Genomic DNA, 27,725 nt, shown 5'->3' on the forward strand with positions numbered 1-27,725 from the left:
AATACTCATACGTTCTTTACGAACACGAGCGCGAATATTTTCGATTTCCCGTTGTTTAACCGAGGAAATTACTGGAACAGTTGAATTGCTTTGCACACATAAAATTGAACTTCTTCTGAGCAGGAAAATCGCGTTCCTAGCCTAGCGTACACACAGGGTTTTGCACACACGTAACAAGTCGAATATATTACAAGTCGATAAGTAGGACTTGCGGACAATCGGAAACGTTGGTGGGAGACATTGTAAACATACTACGATATTATCAACGACGCTCTGGTGAAAGTTCCTGTCGTTCGCCGTCCGATGACCGCGCACGCGGATTGGCCAATGTAAATTCCAGAATACGTGGATATGTTTCGCTTTGGCGCGGTATAATCACCGCTTAGCACGATATTTATACGTTTGACGAACGAGATCGTTCGCGATACAAGAGAAAACGATGAATTTTTTTTTTTCTTCTTCTTCTTTTTCAACGGTGAATATGGTGAAATCTCTCGCTTCGATTTATTATCGATCGACCGATGAGTCGGTTTTTTTTTGAGAGAGAGAGAGAGAGAGAACATTTTCTTCCCTATCTTTAACCTTTTCGGTTTTATCACGTCATGTGTCGCGTCTTGTGAAATTTTTTAAATGCCGTTAAATGGTGAATATTAATGACACGGATGGCCGATAGATCGTAATCAGATGCATAAACTGTTACGTATATATATATATATATTGAAGGCTTGATCGGCTGCAAAGTTAAGGAAAAATCTTGATAAATCCTTGAGAGATTTATGCTTACGGTGCGATAAGATTGCATTTTGTTTAGGGGTCTCGCATTCCTTTAACGTGAATTTTATGTAACGCGGTTTAAGAAATGTGCGTAATAGAACTCGATTTTTCGATACCTCGTTTTGTAAATGTGGTTCATCATTAATAAGTGTCACAGTTTGTAAGATTGAGCTGGTATAATAAAAATATCCGCTTCATTAATTATTTCTATATCTATATTAGGTTATCGTAACGACAAAATTATTATTTAAAACGAACAAGAATTTTCGAAAGATAGAGAAAAGAAGTAAAATGATTGTACAAATACGAAAAACACACGGGTATGAAATATTTCCTTCCGAATCTTCAGAATTCTTCGATCATTTCTTTTTTCTTTTTTATTCGTTTAAAGTGCTCAGCGGGGGAGAGTTCGGCAGTGGCAGCGAGAACAGCACCACCAACTCGAACAAGATCAAGCACTGCGGCGCAAATTTCTGCGTCCTTGGGAACGGAGGTCACGAGACCTTGGAACGTCCCCCGGAATCGGAGATCTACGAGATCTCCGCGATCTATCTGTCTTGTGTAATCGTCGCCGTGATCATCGTCGCCCTGTTCGTCGATCCGCTCTCGAGGTAAGTGCCAACATTTGCACATTTGTACAGCAGGCTTGGTGGGCGCGCAGGATTGGCCGAAAAGGCGCCTTCCACGCAGCTTTCCACTCTCCATCGTCGACCTTTAATTTCTCGTTCTCTGGTTCGACCGGTCATTAATACCGGTTACAAATGCCGCTCGTAATAATCGCATTTATCGCATTATTCCATCACATTGTATCCCGCGAAAAAGAAAGAAAGAAAAAAAAATAATAATAATAATAAACCAGCCAGCAGAGAGAATAAGAAAATGACGATTGTTCGTTGAAATTACTTTCGCGTTATTCCAAATGTTGGATGACTTGGATAGGAGTGGAATAGATAGCCGTTCATTGGGCACATGCTTGTTTTATTGGAACGATTAACGATTTATCGATTGGACAGTCGATTTATCGGACAACACGTGGAAATTTCGTTTCGAGAAATTATCCGTGATTGATAATTGCGTGCGGGTTCGATCGCCGTCACGGTTTGACACGACGTTTACCCATAATCGATGATGATAACGATTTATCGTGTAATTTCTTCGAAAGGAAAAAAATTATTCTCCAACTATTACATTATCCTTATAATATATTCACCGCTTGTTAATCATCCTCTTTATAACATTGTTATAAATTATGAATTTCATCGCGCGAATTAATCAAGCGATTAATATTACAACAGCGGTTGATTAGAAACGATTATTTTCTATTTATAATTGTTCATTAAGGAATGATTGTTCATTCAAGGAGTTTTAGAAATTTATTACTAATTTATATGTGCCGTGTTCGAACGACGACGCATATAAGAAGCGCATGTAGGACGCAAAACAAATTACACGTTTCTCGACGACTTATGATAAGATACCCTACGCCGAAGGATTTCATTAACGTCGCATATAATCTTGAATGGCGGACGCGAAATCGTATTCGAGAAAATTTTGGAAATTTGGAATGAAATGTAGTTGAAGAAGTCCCGTGTAGAAATCGTATTTTAATCGTGTACAACAATCTTCCGCTTCTTATTATACCGAGAAAACACTCGAAGCTTCTGGAAGAGACTGGCACACCTTGGACGCGCGTCGCTTAAAATTAAGCAAATATCGTCTATATCGTTTTCGAGGATGGATCATTACCGAAATTAGCTAGTGAAACTCTGTATTTTTCTGTTTCCGCTATTGGAAACCCATCATTTCATTTTTTTTTTTTTTTCTCAACTCGCGTATCATAATCGGAATCTTCCGATTTTCCTTTCGTTGAATTTTTTCTGTGCGTTTTGAATTTTTTTTTTTTAATAATTCGAAAAACGAGAAAGAAAAAAAGAAAGCTGTTTTTATTAATTAGCAATTCTCCGAGAAGATAAACACGTATTAATACTAAAGTTGAGAAATCTTCGAACGAAATATATTTCGTTCTTATTTCAAAATTAAGATAACACGATAAATTCAATTAACACACGCTGCTCGTGTTATTCGAATCATGATTTGTTGGAATTTAACGGCACTTCTCGTTTACATTTCCAAAAGTGAACACGTTGTACGGCGTGCTCGCGTGTCACGTTCACGTATATATATATATATATATATATATAAGATAAGATTTTTGACATCTTTGTTTATTAAATTAGTTGATTTTTAATACGGTAACGAGCGCGAAATAGCAATATAACTCGTATTTCAACGTGAAAAGGATCTTAATTCCATTATACTTCGGCTAATTTCTATTTATTCTCATCTGTTTATCCCGTTTAGTACGTCAGTTTTAAGTGGCTCTAACTCAAAAAACCCATTCACATAAAAGAATAGACAATCCTCTCCTGTGTAATCTACAAAAGAACAAATGTTATTGAACCCCCTGTTATTTAACGAAAAAATTGTCACTCTCGATGAGTCATTGGCACAACGGTTGCTTGCCTTTTGGATAAGCATAATGATGAAAAAAATAAATAAGGTTTAGGCACGATAAAGTACGATCATGCGCGATGAATGACGAATGTGGATAGAATTGTTAACAACTATGAAATTATCAATATTAAAACAGATATTGATCCAGTTTATTTTCTCGAAGACAATATCATATCCAGAGTTGACAATCGTGTTATGGACACAAGATGAGATTTATTTTTCTTCAATTAACGTTTTAATATTTACTTGTGTACGCTTTGAATCAGTATTCAAGTGTATGTCAATAAGTACAATGCTCAATAACTATGAATAATTTTGTTTTACGATTGTTTTTTTCCTTTTTTTTTTATGTACGTTCTCTGGATAAGTCTATCGATAATAATTTATTTCTTTTCTCAAAACAAAAATTTTTCCACGTAGCGTCAATAATGCATTGATCAATAACGATATTGAATTATCGTTAATTTATGTTCAGCCTTGAATAAAATTAAGCGTTACATTTCGTTCGTTCAACTTATTATCTTATGGATAAGAATGGATAAGAGTTTCTCGGCCCTTTTAATGACCACCATAAATCATTACATCACGTTCTTATACTTTACCAATTTCATTTTCTTTCCCAAAAACATAAAACATGACAAAATGGCGCCTCTTTGGATTCTAAATTCCAAATTGAATAGAAAAAAAAAAAAAAAAAAGAACAGGTTTTTAGCCTTTCTGCTAATTCGTACAATCGATATATCAGTTAAAATTGCCATGTAACTATTTCGTCTTATTTTTTCGCCTATTTGAAGTTATTTAATTTTTATGCAAATTTTAAATTTAATTTCCGATCGATAGAAACTTATATATCAGATACATCGAGTATTACACGAGATATGATAATTTCGTTCAACGGTGTTTATGAATCAATCTTGACACACAATAGTAACGATAAACAACTCCTCAAGTCGTTATGAAATTTGCTTTATCTAAATTTGCACGTATTATGGAAATTTTAAGTAGATAAAGAATGTAAAGGTCAGGTTTAAATTTTTGTTCATTGAGAAGAAATAAACTTATCTAATTGTGCATAGATTGTACTTATTTCAAAATCTTTTTGAAAACGAGTGAAATTTTAAAAAACAGCCGCAAGAAAATCGCGAGCGATTAAATGTTTCCATTGTCATGAAAGTCGCTGAGAAAACGAAACGTCACGAATTGGTTTCTAACCAGGATGTAGGTTAATGAAGTTGTCACGCTAGAAATCAATGTCAAAACCGTTTCACTTGCGTGGATTCGTTTGAATGGAAAAAAAAAAAAATAAAAAAATAAAAATAAAAAAAGAAAATAATAATAATAATAATAATAATAAAAAAGAAAAAGACGAAGAAAAAAATTACAGTTGAGCGAGAAAAAGAAAATGATTATGATATGATTAAACGATGGAATCGTTCTTCTCATGACGATATAACAATCTAACACAATAAGAAGATCGAAAGTCGGGAATATTCATGTTTCGGAGAAATCAATTCGCGCGGATCCAAAGTTGGTTAAGAACGAGTGAGAGAGAGAAAGAGAGAGACAAATGGAATAAAAGGGGAATTGGAGAGAAGAGGAATGGAGGGAAGATTAAAATAGGGAGGGAGGGGAGGGGAGGAGGGAGAAGGATCGCTTCGTGTTTCGATCGATTGGATGATGGAAGCACGATGATGCGATCCGGGTACTCCCCTGGAAGCTTGCCTAAGGGGAAATAAATTATACATATCCTTTCGATGGGCAGGTGTCAACGAAAAAATGGCCACATCGCTTCGAGATACACGCCTCTTCGTTAACAGTCGTGATTTTATTTTATTAAAGAAAATTTATTTACTTTTTTTTTTTTCTCCTCTCATTTTTTCCCCCTCTTTTTTTTTACGCATAATTTACATGTATAAAAAATTGTTTTTCGAATTTCCATAAAATTCTACGTCTTTTTATTTCTTTTCGTTCTTTTTCTTTTTTTTCTTCTTTTTTTTTCGTTCAATTGGTCGAAGATGTTTTTTTTTTTTTTTTTTTTTTTTAATAAAAAAATGTTTCTTTTTGTAGAAAAAGATCTTCTCAATCAATCAAACTGACTAAAAGACTTGTCCTTTTCTTAGGAATAATTTCTTTGGAATAATTTTTCTCCTTCAATCGATCAGAAATTATTTTCTTCCTTATAAAATTTATTTCTCCTCGAATCAATTCGAAAAAATTGTATTTTGCAAAAGATAATAGCTTTTCTTTAATCGAATCGAATCGGAAACTTGTTTCCCTCTCTTGTCGAATAAACAATTCAACAATTCCCCCCCTCCACCCCAGAATTTATTAATAATAATAATTCTCGTCTCGTCTTGGCGAATTGATTTTTCCTTTTTTTTTCTTCCATCACGCGCGATAGAATTTATCAATGGCCGCAATGGATGTGTTACTACCACGAGCCTCGTGGAGGAAGCGAGTTGTTTCCAGAAGCTTCCGGCAGCGGTTCATGAAAACTCGCCCACATAACGGAAGAGAGAAAAAGAGCGAGAAAAAAGACAGTTTGATGTTTTTTTCCACGAGTATTACGAAACGTGCACCTTAATAAGCGTGTATCGCGCGAGATCCGCGCAAGATCCCCCTCCCCTCCACCCATTCAGAATCGCTATAAACATTGCTCTGCTCATGATTACAAAATAGCGTACATCCGACGCGGGATGCATCGAAGCACGGCGGTTACACAACCACCCGCCGCAATTTATACTTATTAAAACTCGATAAATTTCTAGCTGTTGCCAGCATTGAAATCTCGGGTGTACACATGCCGAGGATATGCATGTGTCTGTTGCGCGCGTTGTTGAATTCGACGAGTTTTGAAAACAGCCATGTTGTATTCGTATTTAAAAAAAAAAAAAAAAGGAAAGAAAAGAGAGAGAAAATTGAAAATAAAAAGGCCTTGATTACAAAATCAAGATATATACACCGAAAAGTGTGTAAAATGATTTCATGAACGTTTGATCTTTGATTATGTAACATGATATGAATGAATTTGTATATATTTCGAATTATATTTAAACTTTTTTGAATTGAAAATTTAATTACGTAAGCATGGATTTCTATTAATTGTTACAATGCTTGGAAAATTTAATATTGGAATAAAATTCGAGCAAATTTAAGATTTGATATTTCTTCTTCGAAAATGAATTTGTCGGAAATATTGAGAAATTATATATATATATATACGTTCGAGAATTAGCATGATAGCAGAAATTTCGCGACGATTTCTACTCGTAATTATACAACAACGTTCCTTGACACACTATTTATTTATTCGGTTGTCATACCTTATTAGTACCTTCTCGAAGAAAAAAAAAAACGGTGTGTTTCACGAAAACGAGTTATAGAAAGGGAAAAAAAAGTTTATGGTTTTTTTTGATTACATAAAAAAATTTCACTTGAAACAGATTGGGTGAAATTTTTATCTTTCGATAGAATCACGCTCGATCGAAAGTAATAATTTCTTTAATTGTTCGAGAATCATTCACTGAAAATCATTTGTGTGTACGATATGATTCGTTAATAAGCAATCAGCACTTCTTAATTTAAAGTTAACGTTGAAAATGTTGAAGCAACAATAACTCGAATATTCATGAATCTTAATTGTTTTCGTCATACATTTTTGCGCGAAAGAATGAATAACATAGAAACGATACGATAATTACCATTTTCGAAAGTATTAAATATAACAATATTATGTTTTATGTATTCTTAATAAATGATACGGCATTGTTATTTATATAATAAAATTGTGTAAATTATTTTTTCGCAGTTATGAAAAAAAACGTATCCCAGAAAGTGAATGTAAAATTAATTTCAATTCATTATGCAACTAAATTATGATTCTTTTAGAATCATTTCTTTTAGAATTTAAAATACTGCATGTAATAAATATTTATTGCGTTCGTTTCAACACAAACGAGATTAAGATAAAATTTTTAAAAAAAGTAATTTTTAAAACTGTAATAATTTTTGCAATCCAGTCAAAGTTAAAATACTTATTCGATTATATATTATGACATCAGAATGAGTCAAAGAAAAAAAGCAATCGAAATTTCCACAATCTTTCATTCTCTATAAATTTAACAGAATTAAAATTTCCATTTGTGAAAAGAAAGGAATTGAAATCTTCGGCTTATATACCACCAGGGATAATCCTCCGTAAATAAAGAGAAATTTTATTAGAATTCAAATATTCGTGTATAACACAAAGTTATATCCATGCGGCCAAAATATAAATACCGTTATTTATGGGATTTCTTAGCGTAGCGCCATCCACTCGACCCAGCAACCGGATGGCTTCCGGCAAGTGATCGAGTCATATAAGTGAGCCGACTTGTTGGACATTTGTCATTTCAAGTTTGGTGAACTTCTGACTTTACCGACCATCTCTCTCTCTCTCTCTCTCTCTCATTTAAAGTCTAGAGAATTTTTTTCCCCGATCTGATGTCGTCATTTGCATTTCAATCACGCGCTGTCTGGCGGAGAGCAACATTATTTGTGCCTTTTCTTAACAGTACATAGTAGCGTACCAAGGACGTCTGTTCTCTTATCCGGACGTTGGTTTTTCAATGATATACCGTCACTAAAAATATTAATGGCTCGGAGAATGGTGATTTTCTATTGTAACATTTTCTATTGGCACCCGTTTTTCAATTCATTCTCATATATACACGTAATATATATATATATATATATATATATACATTTGCATATGCATCGAGTCTAAGCTATATTTTCATTGATAATTAATGCGTATGACCTTCCGACTCGTTAGATCGAGAGATAGCTTCCCATGATAAACGGTGACGACACCTTTATCCATGGATATGAATTGGCTGGAAAAATCTGTGGGTGAATCTGATGTCTTATCAATGAAAAAAAATAAATCAGCTCTTTTTCTTTGGCTCTCACGATTTTAGTTGGCGAAAAAAATTAAAAAGAAAAAAGATTGGAAGACTCGTTAAGCTATTTCGAGGCGAGGATTCTATTGTAGAAGTCGTTTAATTTCTTTTTTTGTATTCGTTTATGTTGAGAAATAGAATAGAAGTGGAAAGATTTATGAAAGGTGAGAAATGGAAATTTTAGATAATTTGGATCATCGATAAACACATTTACGATTATTAGTTGATAATATAAAATTGTAAGTTTTATCTGATAATATTTTATTTTCATATTATAATACACGTATAAAACTGATGTTTTAGATAAAAATTACGTAATTGTATGGCTGATTATCAATCTTAAATGGAAAAGATAGAAAGTACTTGTAGTATAATAGCGTTAAGTATAATTTAGATAATAGTATTTTTATATTATCAAACGTATAGTAACGATACCCTATTGAGAAATTTCAAAATAGTCTCTTATATAATTAGTTCGATATGAATGAAAATTTTTGCCAACATTATTGTGCACGTACCATTCACTTCCATGTAATAGCGTTACGAGTACTAATAAGCGCGCAAACGTTGTTTAAAAGTAGTTTAAATGTGAGATGATGCAATAGGAAATAATTTAGAAATTCTAGAAATTCATATTCACGATAATTATTTGACAATTAGAAAGGGATCGTGGCAGGGATTTGAAAATGATTATACGAATTACGATTCGCAATATGTTTGTTTCGTGACACAAGTATTTATGATTATATTTCACTTAGAAATACGAATAAAAAGGATCATTAAAATGCAAATTTTAATGACTCTTTATAAATTACGTAAAAGATTGTCTGCTGTACACCGTACTACCACGGATCCGCGCTTCATTCATAGGATCATCCAGATCATCCAGAGCCTCGTGTTGATGATTGTAGTCGGATTTACGATCGTGAAGCATAATATCGAAGCAGTTAGAAAAATTGCCTTTTTCCTCTATACCCGTAATATTCGCGTCCAATATGCATTATTTCTTTTTATTTACCATCATGAATATTTCTAAACACGCAAAATCAAACGTTCGTCTATTTTTAACATAGAATATCTTGTAAAAACAAATTTTAAGAATAATATAGGAATGTTTTTAAAACGTTTAATTAAAATACATACAATTTCTTGCCAATTTCTTACAAATTAAATAATCACAGAAATATTTTTACGATTACAAATATTACCTCGTAAATTGTTCATTCAAATTATTACTAATAATAGATATATATAGAAAACTCGTCTTTATATTTTTTCACTTAATTCTTACATATTATTTATTTTAAATATCTTATCTGTTTCACAAGATTTCAAGCAATTACAAACAACGTGTTGCAATTACAAACTTATCTCAAAAAATTACACTTCAAGGAATTATATTATATTGCATTTTTTTTTTTTTTGAAAGATCTCATTAAGGAAAAAAAGAAGAAAAAAAAATCTACATTAATAAACTAAAGATTCGATGATTCGACGAGCAAGAAGTGTTCGTGTTTTTCAACGTAGCGGATAGCTCGTAGCTCCTTTGTCTCTTCTCGAGAGGCACGCTCGTCAAGAGAAAGGCGTGCGTCTCGGTGCGTCAGAAAGACTCGACGTACTTTCGATTTCCGATATTCCGCACTTCGATGAACATCCAATTCATCCTCGATGCCGATTCACCTGCACAATATTTACGTTCAATCGTTCAATCAATTCGTATTCCACGTGCCTCGCGCGAAACATATTACTTGTTCCAATGATTCCACGATTCCATCGGAATTCTTGGAACGATTAATTTGCAATCGATCACCACGCACAATCCTTCGTAATTTCGAGCCGAGGTAAACGATTCCGAGCGATCGGCCTCGCAATTAGCGAGAAATAACTGTATATCTTTCAACTGGCATTTTTCCATTGACAATATAATGCGTTTACTAAGGTTTTTTTTTTTTTCTTTTTTCTTTTCGCTAATTATGTCGTTATGGCGATGAATATTTTTACTTAAACGTATTTACTCGACTCACGTATGGACATTATTGTCGGCGTAATTACGAGTCCTAGTTTAGCTTAGATTAGAGAAGTCCTACTTAAAAAAAGAAAAAAAGATCTTCTTTATTTTCTTCGTTTTTATTTTTAAAAACATAATTTTTTAATGACATCTATTTTTATTCTTATAATAATTGTATAATGATCTTGACACTGATTTATTTAAATATCCTTCGATATAACAATATACTTTTTCTCATACTTCATTTTTCTTTTTCCAAGTTTTTATACTCACTTTTTATTCTTAATATTTAATGATGCAACTATTTATTATATCCTCCATTTTATATATATAATGAAACGTCTCGAAACCGTTAATTAACACGTTCATCGCGTATATCTAAAAACCGAATCGGCACGTACTCTCACGATATTTATGCGATATCGATTCAGTCGAGAGACACAAAATCATAACAATTAAAGCACGTATGTGAAACTTATAATTTCCACTGTGCAGCTTAACAAAGTTTAGCAGCAGATTAGTCTCACAATTGATTTCCATCGATCAATGATACGATGATATAATCAGATATAATCAAAATTATAAATACATTCAAAATTAACTTGATTTCTTCACGCAAAAATTATGATTACATTACGCATCATTCCGTGTGACATTATAATTAATTAAAAACATTTCATAAAACACCTTCACGTCGTACTCGAGTGCATACTCGAGTGTCACAAGAATCGCCATTTAGATAATAAACGATAGAAGCCTGCAGTTTCAATTGCAGAATCATTGTACAACGTTCATCATTCGTTCTATTACGTTGTTGCGCGTGAAACGAATTTCACAAATTCAAAAATGAACGACCGCCGAACCAAAAAACCTTTAAACGATGACAAAGCTTTGCCAATTCGAGATGAATTATTTTATCGATTCGATCTTATTACAAATAAGATTATACCTCATCAAACTCAAATAGTTCCTTACACAGAATTTAAAATTTTTCGAAGAAGATCGCAAAGAAAGAAGCAGTCTTCTATACCTTTCGATGTAAAAGATTGACAAATTAATATTATTCCCCGTGAAATTTTCGTTCGTAAGAATCTAACGCTGCTATCGATTTCAGGAATATATCGATGGTCATCGATACCTGTACGCCGCGAGAATGACCGATTTTATTACATAACAGGAAAATATATCGTGTAGCTAGATCGGCGTATCGTATATGCTTTGGTTTCTCGACTTATCGTTCGGTTCTCGTTTCCATTCCAAATCGGCGCGACGAGCTTCGAACAGGTAAGCATAGTGTGTCATAACGGTTCAGAAGCCATTCCACGTTGCTTGCTCGTGGAGAGAGCAAGAATCGCCAAGTGGGAAACTGCGTACTTCCATGGTGGAGGTTGGGAGAGGTCTCTCCCGTCTCGGGATCTCGAAGCGTTTCAGATTCATTCCTGGCCCGTTCACGTTCATTATTAATCACCTCTTTCTTCGAAGCGAGATTAAACCGATTCTCGCTGACCTTGCCGCATTGTTACGACCGCTGCTACTACGGATGACGTTGTAATGGCGCTTAATGACGCTGGATTTTCTCTTCTTTTTATTTTGAAATGCGTCAACTCATATTTATACGCGTTTCAATTCGCGAAAGTAAGATGTTGCAGGGGGGGATATTGTAATCCGTGTATTCCGCCTTCGATTACTTGTTCGGATATGGTATATTTATTTTTCTTCCACTCTTCAATCCTCTTGTGCAATAGATACGATAAACTTCAAGCTACAATGTTACAAGAGAGTGTTTTTTCCTTGAGTTTGAGTTTAATCGCAGTTGTGCTTTAAAATAAAAATCCGCTACAACATTGTCGCTCGTGTTATTCCTTTTTTGCGCCTCTTTTGCAAGAAGATTTTGCAATTTTTAAGAAGTTATAGGAAATTTTACAATTATTGTATAAGCAAATAATGATTATGTTATTATTGAAGAAACAATTCAAACGCATCTATAATTTTAACATTTAGATTTTTGAATCAGTTGTTGAGCAATTATCAAGTTTCTTTTTTTTTTTTTTTTTTTTCAAAAAGAGAGGAATAATGAAGGTATTCCACAGTGAAATTTCAAATGAATCCAAGGATTAATAATGCATTTGTTGCCCGCATGTAGATTCTTACAAAATCGTGACGACACATTTTGACGATACATATTTAATAAAGGAAAATCAGGACGTAGAAAAGAAAATTATAAATATCTTCTTTTTTTTTTTTTCTTTGAACTTTCGAACATGTACAGATAGACGTAGAAAGTTTCGTTTTCTGTCTTCTTGATGATACAAAAAATGATGCAAATATTTTTTTTTTCTTTTATGATACAATTCTTTGTAATAAAATCTACGATTAATGAGAGTGTTAGTTGTGAATGCAAATAAAATGAAAGTTTAATTGAAATTCGGATTTAGAGGTATTAGAGAATTTATAAATAATGTGAAAATTACGCAATGTGAAACATTTTTTTTTTTCCATAAAAAGAAACATATTAAAAATGATAAATACTTTACCTTATTATTATTATTATTATTATTACATGTTTAAATTTTAAAGAATTTAATAGAATCGAAAAGAAAAAGTAGTATTAAATAAAAAAAAAACATCTTTGGTATTCTTTTTCGTAATCAAAATTACGTTAAAAAGAAACGAAATTGAACGGTGTTGTAAATTGATTGGAAAAAGGAAAAATTGCAAAAGGAATGTTGCAATTGAAATAATGTTGAAACATTAGGTGTTAATTGATCGAAGAATTCTCTTTGTCCGAGGAAAAAATATGAAGGAAGTGTCGAGAGAAATTGCTCGGGAGAGTGACATTCTTTTACTCGAATACATTCTTGGAAATTTTTCGAACATCTTTTTATAAGCACGGATCGCGTGCTTCTTCCCTTTCACAGTGTTGCAATTAATCGGAGAGAAAAAGAAAAGTTTAAAAGAAATTTATCCACGAATATATCGTAACATCTTTTATCGGGCAATGTTTAAGGCAAATTGGGAATTAAAAATTAAGGATTCGCGCTTCATCAATTCGTTAATTATCGAAGATTGATTAATGATAATTATTAATCGTACGCCTATATATATAATAATTATTTCAATCATCCTTTCGAGCCAATCACGATTTTTATTTCCTTTAATCCATCCATGAAATTAAAAATTTGCTTCAGTTAATGTCCATTATCGTCTCTTAATAAAATTTTAATTGTCGTACTGGTTCAAATACGCGTCTTAAAAATCGTTATTGCCATACACCATCGATTTCGTTACCGCCTATTCTTAGCTCGTTCCCTCGTACGCATTTCTCTAATTTCACTCTTTCTGTATCATTGAACCGTTCGAACAATGAAAATACTTGCTATTAAGGTATCCTGATGAATACATCAGGTAATATTTGTGCCGCATTTTATGCACGCTTCCAATATGTAATTATGATATATATTGCCTCTTTCATTAATTCAATGGAGCATTGTGAAACAACGATATAAATCATAGCGAACGGAAAATAGATAAATAAAAATACCTACCTTTTCCGTTAACTTAATAATTTCACACTTTGATTCTCGCGCGAAATAAACAATAAAAAATAATTTTTATTGCAGATTCTGAAAAAAAAAAGAAAGAAAAATCGTCGATCATTTTCATTCATTTATTACCCCCATTTTTTTTGATTAAAATTTAAAAAAATCCCCCCGATCTCTATACCGATTTAAAAATAAATTCGCGCCTTCGAAAAATTTTCCAAAGGAGGAAAAATCGAGTTTGTTTCCCATCGAATGAAAATACGCTCTCTTGTATCTCCTCTCTTGCAATAAAGATTCGGTTTTCCCTGAGAGCATGATTCATGCCCGTTGCACGTGACGTTCCATAAAATTCAAACGTGTATCGAATCGATATTAAATCCATAATAACCCGATGCACTTCGCAAGGTAGCCGGAAACCCGATCGACCTTGCGCTCTCGTCAGAATCTCTAAAGTGCTTCTATACTAGGTAAGTATTACTTATTACTTATTTTATCGTCGCGAACGGTTTCGCGCGAGCAATGTTTTCCTCCCGTTCGCCATGCATACATTTACGATCGATTAACGGTCCGCGGCTAATAGTTTATTCCAGCCACCGACATATTTACGATCCCAGTCAGAGATTTGTTCCTTTTTTATTTTTTTTTTTTCTTTCCTCCTTTTCTTTCTTCCTCCTCCTCCTCCTCCTCTTCTTTTTTTCTTCCATTCGTTGGTACAATGGTATATTATATACTCGTTTGTAGGTAGTATAGTGGTTGGGTGCCGCAAGTGCAACCAGTACCGGACTATGAGTCAGGCATTCTTGAATTATGTATTTGGATTAGCTGATGACTTGTTTAATGTTTACAAGCTGACACATTCTAGTTAGAATGTTCACGTGCATTGCTTGCCGCGTAAGTACATTGACATTTGTACCGTGTACACGATCACGGCCCGGATCGAATAATATTTGACGTTCGGTAATCTTTTGTCAATAACCGTGCTCTAAGATTACTTTGTGGCCAACTATCTTTGTTGATTGTTGTTGGCGCATGGGTTGGTGAAATAAAGCGCGGTTAGATACGGTTTGATATCAATTGAGCGTTTGTAATAAAAATAGAACTCTCGTTCAATTTCTCATTGCGAGGTTTATTGCGGTAAACACGATTTGATTCGATCTCTAATATTTTAATTTTGTAATATCATATATTACACGCGCTTTTGTACGCAAGCTCGATCGATCGGTAAAAAGGTGTTTGTTTGCCTATTTTCATGGGAAGAATCCATTCTCATCCGGGCTCTGCGCTCTTTCACAAATTTTCACGTAGTTCACGCTCGTAAAAAATAAGCTTGTACGTATAATACTCTTGGGTTTAATTATTTTAGATAGCAAATGATGTAACGAGTACAATGGAAATACTTTTTATAGTCGCTTGAAGTTTTCCTACAATTGCTCCATCTGTATACAGCAATTATGCGGAAGCGAACAATGCAAAAAAACTAAATCTATTGAAGAAGAATTAAAAATCTCTGCAGTAACTTTCCGCTTTTCTGGAAATTAGACAAAGTTGGTAATCGTTTTTATCATAAATTCGTAAATTGACATTAATTTTATGAAAAATTGTATTTGCTTATTTGAATATTGAATACTATGATGTACAAATAAAAGAATAGAAGATCGGATTATTTACGAAAGATAAGAACAAGAATTTGTGAATAATTTTAACATGTATCGTAACCCTTCCTTTTAGAGATACGAAAATTTCCAAAAAAGTTTCAAATCGTGATGTCAGCGATTTCAACTTTGTTCAACTTTTTTTTTTGTTAGAAAAATCCACTACCAACGTTCGTTCATTAACCTTTGATTTTTTTTTACCTAACATCGAAAAATCGAATAGTGCATTGAGGACGACGATACCTGTGTCGTGCAATTATGCACAAATGTTGTTCACGTTTTTTTTTTTCTTTTTTCTTTCTAAATAAGGTGAAGCGACTTAAAAGTTTAAATTAAGATAAATTATAACGCGATCGTGCTCTAATAAAATACGATACATATTTTAGTAGGAACTAGTAGTTTGAATAAATGGACTTGTTGTAAATGAAAAATTATTCGAGGAAAGAAATAATAACAGAATAATTTTCGCGTAACTGGGTTTACGTAAATCCCTCGAGCAAACGAATTTTCGATTACTCATACAGACATCTCGTATATCGCGTGTAATTAATTTACTCCTCCCCGTTCACGAGTTCAGAAAACCACATTTATAATGTGAAATATCAGGATTTTCGTTCTTTCAATGCAGTTTTATCTACAATATTTATTTATCAATTATATATTCTATTGTATTATAAAAGAGATTTTTTTTATCGTTGTGTCTTTGTTAAATCGAACTTTCGAACTTTTCAAAATTCAAAATTCGACGATGCAACTTGTTTCCATTCAAATCTCGCAACGACGATTAAAAACAATTGCTTTTTTTTCTAAATTTTCTACTAGCAGTATCATTAATAATAACGATATCCGATGACTCATTTTTAGCAACACTGTTCGGTTCTTGCTCGGAATTTATTCAGATAAGATATTTCATAATGATACACTAATTAAATGTGCAAATGGTTAAAAACATTTTTACGATCAGAAGTTCAAACAACTCTTGAATGTTTTTTAGTGTATTGTATACCTTTGACGTCAAGAAGATGGCATGTAATTTGACGAGCAAATTTTTTTTCTTTTCACCAATTCGATCACAATGGTAACACGAGTTATAAAACAGTGGGATCTCGATTATCAAGGGATCGGCGAACAAGATAAATCGAGGCCTACCAGATGATCAAATCTTAAGGAGAAGTAATTAAAAACATATATTATAATTCAAACATACATTACATATTTTTCGGACGGAGGTAATAAAGAAAAGAGATTATAACAATAATCATGCAGCCTATTCGAAACTGTCGTTCTTTTAAACCGTTTCTTAAAAAAAAAAAAAAAAAAAAAAAGATTCACTTTTAAATTTAAAATTTAATTTGCAATCAAATAAAATTACGATAATTCTCGTACAATTTTCTTACCTTCAAATATTTCTTCAATCTTGGCGCCACCGTCGAAACATTCAACTCGCAGAACGGACAGCAGAATTACAATAATCGTGCCGTCGTCCCTCCCCTTTAAAAGAAGATCGTCACCTTGGTTTCACGTCTCTTCAATCTCGAAAGGTGATTAAGAAGCAGGAGAATTTAAAATTTAGTTTAGCCAATTGTCCAATTATTCTGTCCTCGAGGCAGAAGAAGCCAAAACCTCCTCTCTTCCGTTCCTTTCCACGAGAAAGAGAGAGAGAGAGAGAGGTTCGTTCAGAATCCCTCGGGGTAGATCGTGTTCAACTGCTCCGTGGCTAAATTTAGCGGAAGGATAATTTACCGGATTCTGCTGAAACGGCTCTTTTACGAGTGTTCGCCTTCTTTTCTCCTTGGCATGCTCGTTATGGGGACTTCCGCGATCCCTCTCTCGAAATTATCACGATCTTCGTTAACCGTGGATCCGGCGAAAATCCATCCCCCTCCATCCACATCGGTCGTTGCACACACTATGTTGCATCTGTATCTGTTCGGGTTTCTTTCGGGCTTGAATTCGAAATTTTCTCCCCCTTGTGAAAAAAATTTGTGGAAAAGAAGAGAAAGAAAAAAAAAAAAAAAAAAAACTTGAACCGGTTTTTCGCCTGGATATAACGCAACCAGCCTTCATCGCGAAACGAAGTGCCATTTTACAGGTGTGCGGATATGTTATACGTTTTACACGACGATGGTAGGATAAAATACGTCCGAGGGGATATTTTCGAAGGAGAGATAATTATTTCGTGGTTTACTATTTGGGAATGAACGAGCATCGCGTTTTAATTAAAAGGGATAAATTTTATCCGGGATTCTTAATGATATTTGTGATACTACTTTGTGGAAATTGAAAGATTGAGATAATTAAAAGAGTGAGAGGAGATCTTCGATTCGAAAAAGAAAAAAAAAAGTCTATTTTTTTTCTAATATTGAAACATGTATTTATATATCGTTTCTTCTTTTTTTTTTTTTTTCTTCGAATGTACGAATATAATATTTCTTATCTAAAATTTTATTCATACATTTATCTCATATTGTGTTATAATATTCTATAAGTAGATATATACATACAGATGTTCCATGTCTGGTTTAAATGTGGCGAGTTTTAAATAATATTAGAAACGTGAATCTTATTTTGCACCACTCGTAAAATTACTCTTCTGTCAACCGGCTCGCTTTTGAAAAGACAAATGTTCGTTTCAAAGATTTCATGTACTATGAACGTTAAATTTATTACTCATTAAATGCTAGTTTAGTTTATTGCCAAGAAGATTGAAGCTTTTGTTCGGGATGAGACTAAACGATTGGAATATCCAACGGATTAGAATATAAATTATTAAGAAATAAACTCTTTCTCTATTTCGATTATTTTTGTAACTTTGAACATATAGAAATTCGAGTCAATCCCATCAGGAATAATCAACAATTCGTTCACGTATTTAGTAAATTCCTTGCAAAAAAGCCTTAACAAAAAAAAGAAAAAAATACACGTATTATTTTGTGACAAATAGAGCCTTATAATTCAAAATACAGTTTCAAAACAGGAAATGCTTTTATCTTTGATGAATTCTTTTTGCATATCTTATCTATCTTTCCAACTAGTTGTTAATCAATCTATATATCGTTCTACCTCACTGATTCCTGTCAACATTTCGCAATAGACATATTTTGAACCGCTGCGTTGAAGTATCAAGGCTCTCGTGTCACAGGCTTTACTGTCACATACCTTCGAGACCACTTATTTAGCATAAGAAAGTGTATTGTAAAATAAATATATCGAGCCACGTATTAAATCTATTTACAACAATATATTTATCAAAAGTTTTATACGATTCGCGCGACATTGTTCGAAGGCAATTTAAGAAAAAGGGAAAAGTTACGACCGTCACAATTTTTACCCTTCGATCATCAAATCAAAGGCAACGAGAGAGAGAGACAGAGAGAGAGAGAGAGAGTTTCAAAAAGAATCAAAATCAACTTGTCCCTTTTTTTTTAATAATAAAAATATTTTCTATAAAATTAAAATCTGAGTTTGATTATCTTGGTATTCAAAAATCTGTGATTTATGATCAATATCAATGAAATATATGTACTGTTTATATCAGGATCGAAATCGATATTAAAAATATCAATTATATTATACTCGTTTGATATTTAATACAACGATGGTGATGAATGATCATACCAGTAAGAATATATAAAAAAAAATATTCTGCGATTATTTTTATAATTTTACCCAATTTTTATTTAATTTTATACAAGATATGAAATAAATTAGTCGAAAAAAATATTATAAAATATTCGAAGACGCGACGGGATGGCGAAGATAAAGTGACTAGATAAAGTGTTTGCCGTGTAATAGTCGGCTAGCTTAAACATAATTTAGAGATACCATTTACTTGCATCAATTTCCTGGATTAAAGCCTCTCAAAAATTAAACAACGAAACAACGACGTTACGGTACAGATTCGTGACGTGATATTGCAGAAACATTTCAGTAATTATCTCCGCATTTAAGGCTACAATTATGGTAAAACTATACAATTTACAGCCGATCGTTTTCTACGAAATAATTCGCACATCAACTTTGTATTTACACATTTTCTTCGTTCCCCCGTATTTTCTGTTGTAAATAATTATAATTAAACAGATCGGAATTAAAGCTTTCGCGACATACACGATATTTATTCCGTTCCATTTTTATTAGCATAGTGTTATTTGATAACACTTTCTTGACAAGAAAAATAATTAATTAATTAATCGAATCGAATTGGCAAACGATTATAATGAAAAAGAAAAATGATTTTCTTTTAATAGAAAAAAGAATTAAATTATATCTAGAGAGTAAAAATATAATAACGCTCTTACGATGTAGAATCATTTTTTTTTTTTTTTTTTTTTTGACAAATTTTGCGCTAATTTTCCTTTTTTTTTTTTTTTCAGGTACGGCGAGAAGCAACGAAAAGTCGACAGTCAAGAGCTCAGTGGTATACAATTGCTTTCTGCAACTGCTTATCAACTGAAGAAACCCTATCAGCAACTCCTCATACCGATCACAATATGGATCGGTATGGAGCAGGCGTTCATCGGAGCAGACTTTACACAAGTGAGTAATTAAGTGAGCGCCCGAGAAATCCTATGAAATGCTAATTTATCGCGTAATATATTTAAAAAATCGAATAGTATATTTGAAAATTTCATATTTTTTTTCTTCTTCGATCGGTGAAATATGTATTGATATTGAAAAAAATTAGTGAATAACAATTAGTGTACACACATCGATTAACATTTGTGTCAATAATTTACGTAGGTAAATTAAGGTAGCGAGTAGATAGTAAATATTTAGTAAAAACTATTACACTTAGAATTCACTATGAAATTAGAAATTTATTACCAAGTTCATTCGAAAGATTTTCAAATCCATTTGTATCATCGTTGTTTGATCATTATCATCGAATTATGTTCCAAATTTACAATTTTATTACCATATAATCATCAATTAAAATTAGAAATTGAATAATAAAGGTCGAAAACATAATGGCCTGTATATAAGGATAGAACAGCAAAGGAGTAGATGTAGGAACAAATTTTAATTCCGTACAATCCCAAAAGGATAATCCCTTAGGATTCTTTTATCTTACCATCAGTAACAATATCTTTGCTAACAATGGCAAGCAATTAAAATAAGATTTAAAAATGTTAACAAGTTGTATTACAAGCGTAACTTTCAAATTATACATGGAATTACAGAGGATTGGCGAGAGAGTTTAATAATAAAGGGGTTTAATAACCCAAAAATTAAACTTTTTTTTTCGACCAGAAATTCATTAATCAAGCTTCCAACAGTTTTCGACGATATATCGTTTGCCGGTTGCTTAACAACTGGAGGCAATTATTTACGAGTCACGAGGCAGAACAATCGAGCAACAACTCGCCCACGCTCGGTAGAAAATGAACGAGCCTGTTGTCAGTGGAAACTTCATTTCGATAAGGCCATCGATTACGAATAGCCGATTATGCATTCGAGGATGAATCTCTTCGAAGGAACAGACTAAGAATGAACGACGACGGTCTCATGATCGACGATTTAAAAGTATAATAATATTGGTCACGATAATGGCGATGCAATATTATCCATCGATTATCCAAGAATTCTCGCGTTCCTTGCTTCAGAAGTTAAAACACAGATTCGATTAACTAATACACCAAATATAAGTTCATAATAATGATGATAAACATATTTATTATTCGTTTATTTATCTAATTAAGGATAAATATTGGGTTAAATAAGACGACACATGATACATTTTCTGAAAAAGTTTAAATTTACTTGCTGAATACATTATTAGATTACTGGACTATGAGATTTTTTTTTTTTTAATAAAGGACAAGAAAATTATGTTTGAAAGGAAGGCAGAAACAAGTTCGATTCAGTCAGAAATAGCACTGATCTGAACTCCATAACACGAACGAATTCATAAAAATTTCTGACTTTCTCTAGATTCCATCGTACAATATTGCATATTTTACGCAATATAACGTTACTTTTGTTAACAAAAAAATAACCGTCTTAAATCTCGTAATCCTGGCTTACAATAAAAATATATCTATTCTTCCACGAAAACATTTAATAATTATTTATAATTATATAATTTTCCTTATTATAATTTTCCTCGTTAAATCGATAAATTAAATCGTGAAAATTCCCGCGGTACATTGAAAAAAAAAAAAAAGACGCAGTAACAAAAATAGACGTTAAAATCGTTAATGATTATTCTCATCAGATTCAACAACAAAAACTCGGCTAGGATCACCCGGATACAAACCGGATACAGAACGGCAGGTTCGTGATGCGTAACGGCCATACGAGGTCGTGCAATTGTTCTCCGGAAATACATACTACTGATCACAGATACGCTGAAATATCGGCTGAAGCACGCAGCTCCTTTGGCTTTAAAGCGCTGAATGACTTCAAATTATAAGTTGTATAATATATACGATCCCCTGTACCGGTCGGAGAACGTTTAAAAACTACGTGACGTGTTGATCTGTCGATCGATTTCCAGTTTCGACAACGCATTTGAATTTTATAAAAGAATATGGATCACGAGTTAAAGTAAGAAGAATATGAAAAGCGAATCTTTGTCCGTAATTAAAAAAATTAAACCAAAAATCAATCCAAAGTATGGGTTACACCACATGTAAAATACGGTTAATTTTCGATAAATGGATAAAAATCAATAGATTAACCACACCAAATAACCCATCAGCTATAATAATTACACAGAATAAAAATCACGAATATCTCTTCATTTTTCAATCAAATTACACCCCATCGAAGATGAGCAACTGCCCCTTCTCTTGTACCTTCTTTGATCGTTGTTATATATTCGCAAAGAGGAGGGAATGAAAAAGAAGAAGAAGAAGAAGAAGAAGAAGAAAATATAGATGATACAGTTTGGAGAAGGCAAACTTGTCCGAAACCAGTTCGGTGATGAAATATGCGGGCAAATTGGGCAAGGAATAAAGTGATTCGACGAATAAAACGCTACTGGAAAATATCAGGATACCTGACGGGACGCGCGCTACCTTTCATTGGATCAGCTGGTTCGACATGTTATAAATAGCCCAGAATTTTATTCTTGCGGCAATTCCCCGATACCACTTCCATACCGGGAATCTCGTGAACCAGTATTTCTTCTTTTTTTTTTTTTTCTCTCTCTCGTTCTACGGGTGCATCGACGGTGGATAGCCTGGCTGGCCTGTGCAGCTATCACGCGGCTAAATGAAAGCGCATCCTCGCTCTATCGATGAATTTTTTCCCTTCCATTATTTCAAAAGGAACGATTTCGCGCTAATGTTTCGAGCCTGTTAAAAATATTTGCCTATTACATTCAATTTTTCACTGATCGAAATTTATCGTCGGAATATATTGATAAATTTATGACAGAAAATTTCCCGTCCGCGACGGATGTTGTATCCATAAAGAGAACATTTATTCTCGTCCTCGCAAATCGTTGCGACATTTTATCGTGATACTTTCCTTTTTCAGGCGTATATTTCCTGCGCGTTGGGCGTGCATCGTGTCGGCTACGTAATGATCTGCTTTGGAGTTGTGAACGCTATTTGCTCCCTGGTCTTTGGATCTTTAATGAAATTCGTCGGCAGGCAGCCACTTATGGTGCTGGGCGCCATCGTCCATGTTAGTCTTATCGTCGTGCTACTCCACTGGAAACCGAACCCCGATAACCCTTACGTTTTTTACTCTGTTTCTGGGCTTTGGGGCGTCGGTGATGCCGTATGGCAAACGCAGGTGAACGGTACGTATTGCAAATTAATGTTATATAAGTTTTTATATATTTTTTTTTTTTTATTCGAGAAAAGAAATAATTTCAAGTTAAAATTAATTTTAATACTTTTTTTTATCAACTTCTTGATATCTTTGAATAACATTGACACGGTTTTACATATCAACAAAAATTACGGTTATTTATTTCTAATCGGGATAATAGTGCAGCTATATATTACTTATAATTAGTGTGAAATAGTGTATCATGTGTAATGTAACTTTATGTCTTAGATAAAATATACCTTGACATGAATTATTAAAGAGGATATTTCTTTTTTTACGTTGTTTATCTTGTACATAAGTTGTAAAAATATATCTAAAAATATTTTCAATCGATATGATTAAGCGTGATTACACGTAGCGATTACACGGAATTGTGGAAATAAAATTGTTTTAAAAAAATTTCGCCAAGAGATATTTAACTTTGTTTTGAAAAAAAGAGCATTATGGCGTTCAGACGATTTTATATATAAAATTTGTAACTTTCAGGCTTTATCTCGATGTTTATTAGATTTTCCTATTCAATCGAATCTGATCACAATTGAATCTATTCTTTAATAGGAAAAAATCCCTTTTTATCAATCAGATAATGAAAATAAATTAGATTATGATTATCTGAGGAGATAAACTTTTGACAAAAAAAAAAAAAGAAAAACTTGGAATTGTTCAAACAATAGAGGAAAAAATTAATATCTAACGAAACTTAAGTTATTCATTTTCTTTCTGCGTAGCGTTCACGAAGTAAATTCAATGTAAGTTGTAACAAATTAATGGATATTTACTATAGAAAAAAATATTTCCTACATTTGTGATATTGAAAAATTTATAATAGAGTTAAATTTTATTTCGATAAACTATTCTGTATGATTCGTCTCGCTCAATTCAATTCCACGCGTTGAAAATTCTCCAGATTTATCGCTTCCATCCGATACATCCTTATCCTGTGATGATGTCATCGGTTGTACAGATTTCTTTGTTCTTTCTTTCGGAAGATTTAATGTTTTTTTTTTTTTTTTCGGTTACGCTTTGTAATTTAATTCTTTTATTTAACATTTCTATTTCAACTTGTTAATTATTCTTATATAAATACTCTAAATATAACCAAATAAATAATTTACGATTTATCAAAATTAATATCCGGAATCAAAACTTATGGTGGCATTTTCTTACCAATTTTCTTCGATCGTCATTCATCCTAGACTTGCGTTCTGCGAATCGTGTTTCATTTGTCAAACAATCTCCCATCAATCGTTCGCTCCATTCTATCCAATCCAATCGTCATTCGTACGAATTCTGCCCATCCCCATTTATAAAATGTCAATTTTCTTACGCTCTGTATAAATTTAAATAAAGATCGAATGAAACATTTTTCGAAATGAAATTTCTTGTTTTCAGGTCTGTACGGCACCCTGTTCAGGCGTAACAAAGAAGCAGCATTCTCTAATTACAGACTGTGGGAGAGTGCCGGTTTTGTGATAGCATACGCGTACAGCACCCATCTGTGCGCCCGTATGAAGCTGTACGTGATGCTAACAGTGTTGCTCGTCGGAACCTGCGGATACATTGTAGTCGAGCTGTTGCACAGGCGTAAGCAGAAAAGGCTGAAGGCCATTGCCGAGGATCCAAAGGCTGCTCAAGCAGAGGCGAATCAAGTGGAGGAGACCGACGATGAAAAGGACGATATCGACGACGATATCATTATAACTCATCTCTGAAACAACATCATGCACCGACGAGGAATCTCATCAGTGGCTTGATCGACTCTTCTCTTTTATTCTTCCTTATTGCTTTTCCCTATCGTAACGAACATGATTGCACCAACGGCAAATGTATACGTATATACACACATACAGGGATATACATCATCGATCATCTCTGAGTGATCAAAACCCGCCATGGGAAAGTATACCATGATTGTTACCCGTTTGTAGGAAGCGTGAGGATAAAAATATCTTTCTTTGGAAGAATGTAGAACAGAAATTATAGAGATAAGATCGGTGATACGAGTAGAGTCGCGAATCTTTGTTTTATTATATTCGTATTGCTGATACACGTGATTAAATTGTTGTGTACGTTCGTCTCAAGATCAAGATCGTGACTTGAAGAAAAAAAAAAAAAAAAAATCGCAGGATATGATAAGATGCCTAAGATGCTCTTATTAATTGCGCTTTTTAATATTCGCTTTTTCGAGTTTTCTTTCTCTCCCTCCCCCTAGTAGATTGCTTTTATTAATTCTCTATAAATTTCATGTTAAACACGCCTCGTTCATTATCGTCGCGTTATCGTTGCTTGCTAGACGTGTTTTTTCTTTTTTCTTGCATCGAAAAAGACAAACACAAAGCGAAGCTCGCGGACCATTGTATTAGAAACACGTTCCTTCGGTTCCACTCCTTCGAAAAAGTGTGAAAGAATAAAAAAGAAAGAAATCGACTCGTACAAAATTGATGAGGGATAAGAAAATGCGCGAAATGTGTATTACTTCGTGGATGTGTTGTTATACAGTATGTATATCATTTTGTAGAGATTCTATACGACGATTCCATTGTCAACAATAAAACGAATTGCTTGCCTTCACGGTGCTAGAAGCGCGTTCCGATGCCATAATCGTTTTTATGCGTTTTATATAGCGTTTATATCTTTGATCTTCTCGCTTAAGTGTAAGTTTATTGATTAAAAGAAAAAAAAAAGAAAAAAAAAAGAAAAAAAAAAAGGAAAAATATGAAAATAATAGATCGAATTGATGTAAAATGATCATTGAGAACGGCTTCAAATATTTGATAATAGATTATTAGATAAGTTTGATCTTTTTCAAATAGTACAAAAGGATGAAAATGATTAAGAAAAAATAATAATCTATGTTTCTATAAACGTACATATAATAGATGAACACGCAAAAAAAAAAAAAAAAAAAAAAGGTTAATAATTCGTTAAACGAATTTGAAATAATCCTGTATTATTATATGTATCTATATAAGATGTTAGATCTACCCATTGCTACTATGTGGAAGCGCTTCGTAGCAACTTGCCATTAAGTTTTATCGGAATTGTGTCCCAGTTTTGTGATAAAAAAATCGGATGCGTTCCCATAACGAACGATTCGATCGTGAATCCGCTTATCTTGTATATATATATTATGGATAGCAATTGTGTATTATGCGGTGAAATGGATATTCCATTTGAATGCGTTGTTTTCTGGCTAAGCGAAGCCATGATTTTTTTAAAACTATAAAACGGGCCGATTTCGTGTCTTCGTTGTTTTCTTTTTTTGTGTTATGATGCACTTGGATCAAAAAAGCCACTTGGAAATCAAGCCTGTTCAGATTTTTTTTTTTCTTCTTTATGAAAAATTTAAAAACGAGGAAAAGAATTCGAGACAAAGCAATCTTTTCTTTTTTTTTTTTTTTTTTTGATTCGATTAAACCAGGCTAGGTTTGTCGTGGAAAATGTCAGGCCGGGATTGTGCATCTGCATTCGATCGATGAAACAAAATGTCGAAGAGAGAAAAAAAAAAAAAAAAAAGTAACTCACGAAGAAATATTCTTTCAAAAGAAACATTTCATGTTTTTACCATCGCCAGAGAGTACCATCCACGAGAAAGAACATAGATCGTTAAATTGTCCGATGCGTTTCTCATGTTGCACGATCACGAAATGCTCCCAATTATTCAGTATGATCGAAATCACCATTAAGAAACGTAGGAACGAAATCATAATTAAGCATGATCTTAATTACATACGTTAGAAACAATAACGAAATATTAATGACGTATTAGTTATAGATTTAAGGATCACTGTAGTCGATAATTTAACGTTAAGTATTCCACAAAATTTATTTCTCATAGATAGATAGATCCCTTATTTCTTTTCTTTCTTTCTTTCTTTCTTTCTTTCTTTCTTTTTTTTTTTTTTTTTTTAGACCAAAAAAAAAAAAAAGAAAAGAAAAAAAAGAATTGAAAGCAAAATGGATTATACATATATGTGTTTATCTTTTCGCGAAAATTCATAATCGGTTATAAGTATGAAGGGGAAAAAAATAATGTTGTTGATATTCATATAAAATAATTCTAAAAGGAAAAAAAAAAAAAAAAAGAGAGACTCTATCATAAATAGAATATTGAATCAGTATTTTATTGCCCGAATTCAATTGTATTATGCGGTAATTATTAACGATCGTTCGATGATCACGTATGATGAACATACTGACCTATTGTAATATCGTCCCTCTCGACAGTATGTAGTACTTATTCCGTCCATCAATCGATAAGATTGCTCAAGAATCTTTAACATAAGATTAGAGTATCAATAAAACGTATGTCGTACTTATATCTTATATATATATATATATACGCAAAGCCATTCCGATGGTTTAAAAATGTATAATTTCCAAAGAAATTAATGACTTTAATTAGCATTCTTATTAACGAAAGAAAAAAGATGAGCGTCGCTCAAAGAAAGCTTCACGAATCATCTATCTTTCATCGAATGGCTGAAATTTATATTGTTAATTTTCTCTT

General features: G+C 32.9%; 1 protein-coding gene across 1 annotated transcript in view; it reads left to right on the forward strand.

Annotated features, from left to right (window-relative positions):
• Positions 1-26,099, forward strand: part of LOC100872793 (UNC93-like protein) — a 41,701-nt gene extending 15,602 nt beyond the window's left edge. Inside the window, exons 3-6 of the mRNA XM_003698407.4 lie at positions 1,166-1,385; positions 19,807-19,969; positions 22,916-23,183; positions 24,608-26,099. Coding sequence (XP_003698455.1) covers positions 1,166-1,385; positions 19,807-19,969; positions 22,916-23,183; positions 24,608-24,927 — 971 coding nt within the window. The 3' untranslated portion in view covers positions 24,928-26,099. The remainder of the gene's footprint in view (positions 1-1,165; positions 1,386-19,806; positions 19,970-22,915; positions 23,184-24,607) is intronic.
• The last annotated feature ends 1,626 nt before the right edge of the window (positions 26,100-27,725 follow it).

The sequence above is a fragment of the Apis florea genome, unplaced genomic scaffold (assembly GCF_048593485.1).
Source record: "Apis florea isolate Af1SG1 unplaced genomic scaffold, ASM4859348v1 contig_3184_pilon, whole genome shotgun sequence".
NCBI lineage: Eukaryota > Metazoa > Arthropoda > Insecta > Hymenoptera > Apidae > Apis > Apis florea.